Source organism: Puma concolor, chromosome B2 (genome assembly GCF_028749965.1).
Source record: "Puma concolor isolate L17-30 chromosome B2, mPumCon1.1.hap2, whole genome shotgun sequence".
Classification (NCBI taxonomy): Eukaryota; Metazoa; Chordata; class Mammalia; order Carnivora; family Felidae; genus Puma; species Puma concolor.
This window is the reverse complement of record NC_141671.1, coordinates 136,466,299-136,473,117: the sequence shown is the minus strand read 5'-3', so window position 1 is coordinate 136,473,117 and position 6,819 is coordinate 136,466,299. Positions and strand designations below refer to the sequence as shown.

General features: G+C 41.9%; 1 protein-coding gene across 1 annotated transcript; it reads right to left on the bottom strand.

Moving 5' to 3' along the window:
* Positions 1–265: 265 nt before the first annotated feature.
* Positions 266–847, bottom strand: LOC112862114 (elongin-C-like). The gene is made up of 2 exons (XM_025925357.2): positions 671–847; positions 266–442 (listed from the first exon to the last, which is right to left on the bottom strand). Exons 1-2 carry the CDS (start codon positions 845–847, stop codon positions 266–268), a joined length of 354 nt encoding a protein of 117 aa, XP_025781142.2.
* Between the last annotated feature and the right edge of the window lie 5,972 nt (positions 848–6,819).

Genomic DNA, 6,819 nt, shown 5'->3' with positions numbered 1-6,819 from the left:
CTGTAAATCCTCATTATGTAGATAAGGAAACTGAGCCACAAAAGAATTAGGAACTTGCCCTAGAGGTAGGATTTGAATCCAGATGGAGTGCTTCCTAAGCCCAGACCCTCAGCCACAGCACGACATGACCGTTAAGCCTAAAGCCGTGAGTTGAACATGGCCGTTTTCCTGAAGGTTCAGGTTGCATGATGGTGAGTAATTAAGCACATTATTTTTTACAATGATAAAATAGATATGAAGTCTTTTTTAAAATAATTTATTTTATTTAACAATCTAGAAAGTTCTCAGCCACCAGCAGTTCCAGTGCAATTTCAGGTGCAATTGGGAATTCAGGAATCTCCGTGAAGCTGTTAGTGTAGCGAACCTTGTAGGTAAAGTACATGCATACTTTTGATAGCACATGTGAAGGGATCTCTCTAAAATTGACTTCATTAGGGGGAGCCTAGGTGGCTCAGTTGGTTAAGCGTCTGACTTTGGCTCAGGTCATGGTCTCACGGTTTTTGGGTTGAAGCCCCGCGTCGGGCCCTGTGCCGACAGCTCGGAGCCTGGAGCCTGCTTTGGATTCTGTGTCTTCCTCTCTCTCTGCCCCCTCCACCACTCGCGCTCTGTCTCTCTCTCAAAAATAAACAAGCATTAAAAAAATAATGAAAAAAAATAAAATAAAATGGACTTCATTAGTTTCGTTCACAGCAAAGTGACCAGGGCCACTTGACATGGTTTTTATTGTTCCGGATGTTAGTGCATGTTCTCTTTTGACAACAAATTCATGACCATCCGAAGATATTGATATGACATCCATGGCAGGATCTTCACAGCCACCATAGGTTTTCTCTTCTCCATCCATCATGTTCTTATGAAATCCTACTTTACTTCTGCAGGAACTTTCGTAGTTTCCTGGAAAGGCGGGGACGCAGCCTATGGCCAGCTTCCGTCAAAAGAGATATGAAGTCTTATGCAGACACACAACCTCAAAGAAATTTTTAGTGTGTAGCGAATTGTCTCAGGCTGCACCCTGGGTGTGAGGGTATGTATTTCCTCTCCTCCATGTCTGGGGCACACGTTCAGTGAAAAATTTAAGAGGTACTATGGTGTGCCTTATCTGTTCCTGGATTCGGTTGTCCTGCACTGAAGCCATAGGTCAGAGGTCAGAGTCTGATAGTAGAATTTCTAGCCATTTTTCTTGGAGTGTTGCTCTGTCACCTTCCCTCTTTGCAAAGCCAAGGATAGGTCCTGCTGACGTCCTCACGTGTGGGGCAAGAAAGGAGCCTTTCCTTAGACACTGGGACCAATATCCCAGAGGTAGAGACTGTGTCTTTTCAGATCTCGAAATGTGTCCATGCCATACTTCCCTCCTTTCTGGGAATCAGGAGCACAGAGAAAGCAGGATCCTATCAGCTTCTCCTTCGTGGCACGTTTATAAGGACAAGACGACACACAGCTGGAAGGATCTCTTCTGGATGGACTTTGAGTGCCACCGAGAGCTCTCCTCCAACCCCCACGGAAGGATCCGCCGAGCAGCAAGGTTACAAGGTCACTCTACTGATATCTTTGTTTTAGTCCCTTTCTCTCCATATTGGATGATAAAAACTAAACTCTAAGAAACACTGGGTTCATAAAATGCACCAGGATGACAAGTAGCATGCCATACCAGAGTCTATCCGGGGAATTTTCTCCTGGTACTGTTGGCATGACCTTTTTCTCTTTTTGTTCTTTCTTTCGTTCTTTATTTTTGTTTGGTCGTGTTTGAAATTACACTTTTTGAAATAACTGCAGATTCGCAGGCTGTTGTAAGAAACAACACAGAGAGATCCCATGTACCCCTCACCAGTTTCCCCCCACGGTACCATGCTACAAAACTAGGACAGCATCCCAACCAAGATATTGACAGTGACACAGTCAAGTTACAGAACCTTTCCGACAGCACAAGATCCCACTCGTGGTGAAATTTTATGGCCAAATCCACTTCCCTCCCTGTTGACCCATGCCAACCGTTAATCTGTTCTCCATAATTTTCTCCTTTCAATCATGTTACCTATGGAGTTACGCATAGGATTGAATTCTGTCACGCAGCATGATTCTCTAGAGATTCAACCAGGTTGTTATGTGCATCAGTAGTTCATTTCCTTTTATTGCTCGAGTATCCCACGGTAAGAGTGCAGCACAGTTTGTTCAACTAGTCACCCACTGAAAAGCATCTTTTTTTTTTTTTCCAGCTTGGGGCTATTATGAATAAAGCTGCTATAAACATTTGTGCCAGGTTTTTGTGTGAACGTGTTTCATTTCTCTGGGATACATGCCCAGGAGCACAATTGCTGAGTCATGTGGTGGTTGCAGGTTTATTCTTTTTAAGAAGCTGCCAAAGCGTTTTCCAAAGTGGCTGTACCATTTCCCTCTCCCACCAGCAATGCGTGAGTAGTACAGTTTCGCTGCGTCCTTGCTATCCTGATCAGTGCGTTGTGATACCTCGTCGTGGTTTGAATTTCCATTTCCCCAATGGCAGAAGATGCTGAACATCTTTTCATACGCTTATTTGTCATCTGTATATCTCTTCTGTGAAATATCGCTTCCTGGTCTCTTTGCCCATTTTCTTTCTCTTTTTAAAAAAAAATTTTTTTTAATGTTTATTTATTTTTGAGACAGAGAGAGACATAGCACGAATGGGGGAGGGTCAGAGAGAGAGGAAGACACAGAATCCAAAGCAGGCTCCAGGCTCCAAGCTGTCAGCACAGAGCCCGACGCGGGGCTCGAACTCACGAACTGAGAGATCATGACCTGAGCCGAAGTCGGATGCTTAACCGACTGAGCCCCCCGGGTGCCCCTCTTCGCCCATTTTCTAATGAGTTTTTTTGTTTGTTTTTTTGTTTTTTTTACCACTGAATGTTGAGACTATATGTTTGAGAGAGTAGTCCCTTGTTGGATGTGTGGTTTTCAAATATTTTCTCACCATCTTTAGCTTGCCTTTTCATTCTCTTAACGTGGTCGCTGGTGGTGCAAAAGTTCTAAATTTTAATGAAATCCAATGTATCTATTTTTCTTTTGTGAATTGTGTTTCTGGTGTTAAGTCTAAAAAGTCTTTGCTTAGCGCTTAATCTCAAAGATCTCCCTCTATTTTTCCCCCCAACATTTTATATTTTTACATTTAAGTCTCTGGTCCATTTTGAGTTTGTTTTTGTAGAAGGTGTGAGACAGAGGCTTGGGTTCATTTCTCGTGTCTGGACATCCAATTACTCTACTGCCACTTGTTGGAAAGGCTACCCTGACTCCACTCTAAGTAATAGTACTCACAGCACTATCCAAAGTCACTTGGGCATATTTGTGTGTCTTCTTCTGGGTTCCCTGTTCTAGTCATTGCTTACTGTGCCTATTCCTCTCTCAGTGCCTCACAGTTTTGGTTACTGATTGTATAATATTACTTATGACATAATAAGTCTTGAAATCCACATTGTTCTTCTTATTTCACTTTTTTATAAAAAAAGCGATTCTACCTCTTTACCTTTTCATATGCATTTGGGGATACTCTTTACATGTGCAAAAAATCTCTCTAGGATTTTGATAGAAATGTCATGAAACCTGTATCTAAATTTGGGCAGAATTGATATCTTTACTCTGTTGAGTCATCCAATCCATGAGCAATGTATGTTTATTTACTGAGATCCTGTTTGATTTCATTCATCAGCACAGTGTAGTTTCCAGTATATAGATCTTAGGCCTGGTTTGCTAGATTTACACCTAGGTATTTCATTTTTTGTTTGTTTGTTTAGAATTATAAGTGGTATAGTATTTTTAATTTCAGTGTCCACGTGTTCATTGCCAGTATGTAGACATACAACTGAGTTTTGCATGTTTATTTTGTATGCTGTGACCTTCATTGAATTCCTTTATTGGCTCTAGGAGTTCTTGGTAAATTCTTAAGATTTTTTACGTAGACAATCATGTCATCTGCAAATAGGGACAGTTTTATTTCTTCCTTTCTGATCTGTATGTCTTTTACATACAGATCTTTCCCTGCTTTACTACACTGGCTTGAACTTGCAGCACTGTGTTGAATTAGAATAGTGGGTGCGGACAACCTTGCCTTGTTCCCAATCTTAAGTGGAAAGCATTCAGTGTTGGTACATGGTCTAAGTGCGCCAATTAAAAAAGAAAGACTGGTGGAGAGAATTTCAAAACATGACTCAACAGTATGCTGTCTGTAAGAAACCCACTTCAAATATAATGATGTCGGCAGGTTGGAAAGGAGAAAAATGGAAAAAGATATATCATGCAAACATCAATCAAAGGAGGAGGGACTATATTAATATCAGATAAAATAGGCTTCAAAGCAAAAAAAAAAAATTAACAAAGACAGGTAAGGAGATTATATAATGATTAAAGGGTCAATCCACTAAGGAGACATACCAATCCACTGCTGTTTTGTTTCCAAATGTTTGGAGATTTTCCTGTTATCTTTCTGTTATTGATTTATAATTTGAATCCATTATTTAAAAAAAAATTTAATGTTTATTTATTTTGGAGAGACAGAGACAGAGCATGAGTGGACCCTTGACCGACTGAGCCACCCAGGTGCCCCTGATTCCATTATTTAAAAAATTCAACATTTATTTATTTCTGAGAGATGGAGACAGAGAGCAAGCAGGGGAGGGGCAGAAAGAGAAGGAGACACAGAATCCAAAGCAGGCTCCAGGCACTGAGCTGTCAGCACAGAGTCCTATGTGAGGCTCAAACCCATGAACCATGAGATCATGACCTGAGCCAAAGTCGGATGCCTAACTGAGCCACCCAGGCATCCCAGTTTGATTCCATTATGGTGTGATTTTCAAGTCTTTAAAATTTCTTGAAAAAAGAATTTTTAGTGGACTGGGATATGGTCTATCTTGATATCTGGTCTGTAGGCACTTGTAATAAAAGTACATTCTGCTATTGCTGGATGGTGTTGTTACTACCCAGAGGGGTGAATTTCCAGCTCCTTACTCTTCTCTGACCCTCCCCCCTGCCACGATGTAGTGGGGGGCGGTTAGCCTGTTGCAGCCTGTGGAGGTAAAATTCTAGCCTCCCCACTTGGCCTTTTCTGGCAGGAGTAGGGCTACAGGCGTTTCTGGGGTGTTTGACTGGAATAAAACAGCTATTGTTTAAGATAATCTGACGAGGCTGACCCTTTCCTGGTCCTCTGGCTAGAGAGAGCAGGCTTTCTTTTTTCTGTGCCCATGGGTTTTCCCAGTTGCCTGCTTCTTTGGCCACATGTCTGGACACATGAGGCAAAATGAAAGCCCAGGGAACTCACCACCATGTCATTCTTTGGGTCCCAAGGTCTCTAGCCCATCTTCCCTCTTCTTTACACCCTTCATGGTTTTATACCAAATGTTTGAGATTTCTAGTTGGACTCAGCAAATGGAATGGAAAAAACTACCTCTGGAAGAAGTCATCTTCCTGGAAGAAGTCAATCTCTCGTGGCTTTAACAATGTTAACATAAAAAACATAACCCTTTGATGCTCTAGTCTTTGTCTGCTTGATCACTCACTTCTTCTTTATTTATTTATTTATTTATTTATTTATTTTTATTTATTTATTTTGAAAGAGAGAGAGAGAGAGCCTGTGAGCAGGGGAGGGGCAGAGTGAGAGCAAGAGAGAGGATCTCAAGCAGGCTCTGTGCTATCAGCGCAGAGCCTGACTCAGGGGTCGATCCCATATGAACCTTGGGATCAAGACCTGAGCCGAAATCAAGAGTCAGATGCTTAATCAGCTGAGCCACCCTGACTTCTCTCTTTTTTAAAACACGTCCTCAAATCACAATGACTTCTCTTTGGGAGAGACTTGAAGCAAAGGAGATAGAGACATGTTTGTTTGGATTACTGTGAGTGTGTTAAACTCTGTTTCTGTACCTCTTCTTTCCTTCAGAAAATGGGCTTGGACTTCCTGTGTTTGTCTACAGTGGTTTGTTCCTGGAGTATGCCCTGGGTCCAGAATGCCAAATGTCTTCTGGAATTGAGGTCTGGGCACAGATTAAGAATAAGGCCAAGGCTTGTTCTTGGGTAAAGCAGACATGGCTGGCAGGAAGCAAGAACAGGAATGTGAGTCGTCTCAACCAGGGCAAGAAGCTGTCTTAGCTTGGGTGGCCATAACAGAGTACTACAGATTGGGTGGCTTAAACATGGATTTTAATTTCCCCACAGTTTTGGAGGCTAGAAGTCCTACAAGATGTTGGCAGGGTTTTTCTCTGAGGCCTCTCTTCTCGGCTTGCAGATGGCCTTCTTCTTCTCCCCGTGTCTTCACAAGGTCTCTCCCCTGCGTGTGTCTAGGTCTAAATCTCTTCTTATCAGGACACCAGTCAGATTAGACTAGGACCCACCCTAATGACTGCATTTAAACTTAATTACCTCTTTAAAGATCCTATCTCCAAATACAGTCACATTGAGGGTTAAGGCTTCAACATATCAATTTTGGAAGACACCATTCAGCCCATAACAAACCCCAGAGAGAAAATGGGAAAGCAGAAGGCAGAAGGGGTAGAATAAGCCCCCTTCAGGATGGAGCAGATCAGCAGAGGAACATCTACTGATTTCACTCAGTGGTATTTTCAACAGATTCTGATGTAATGTTCATACCCAGAACATCCTGGCCTTGCTGGGTTCAACTTCTAGTTTATTTATTTTTTAATTATTCTTATTAACATAAGGGAAAGTTAGGTCACTACTAGGGGAATTTTCCTAGGCACTGAACACATGTCAAATCCATTTTGTTCTTTTTTCTTTTAAATGTTTATTTATTCGAGAGAGAGAGACAGAGTGTGAGTAGAGGAGGGGCAGAGAGGAGACACAGAA

Coding starts and splice junctions, on each gene's coding strand:
- LOC112862114 (XM_025925357.2), bottom strand. CDS start 847: ATGATGGATGGAGAAGAGAAAACCTATGGTGGCTGTGAAGATCCTGCC. Junction 443..670: donor CTGTGAACGAAACTAATGAA/GTCCATTTTATT, acceptor TGAGCCACCTAG/GCTCCCCCTAATGAAGTCAA.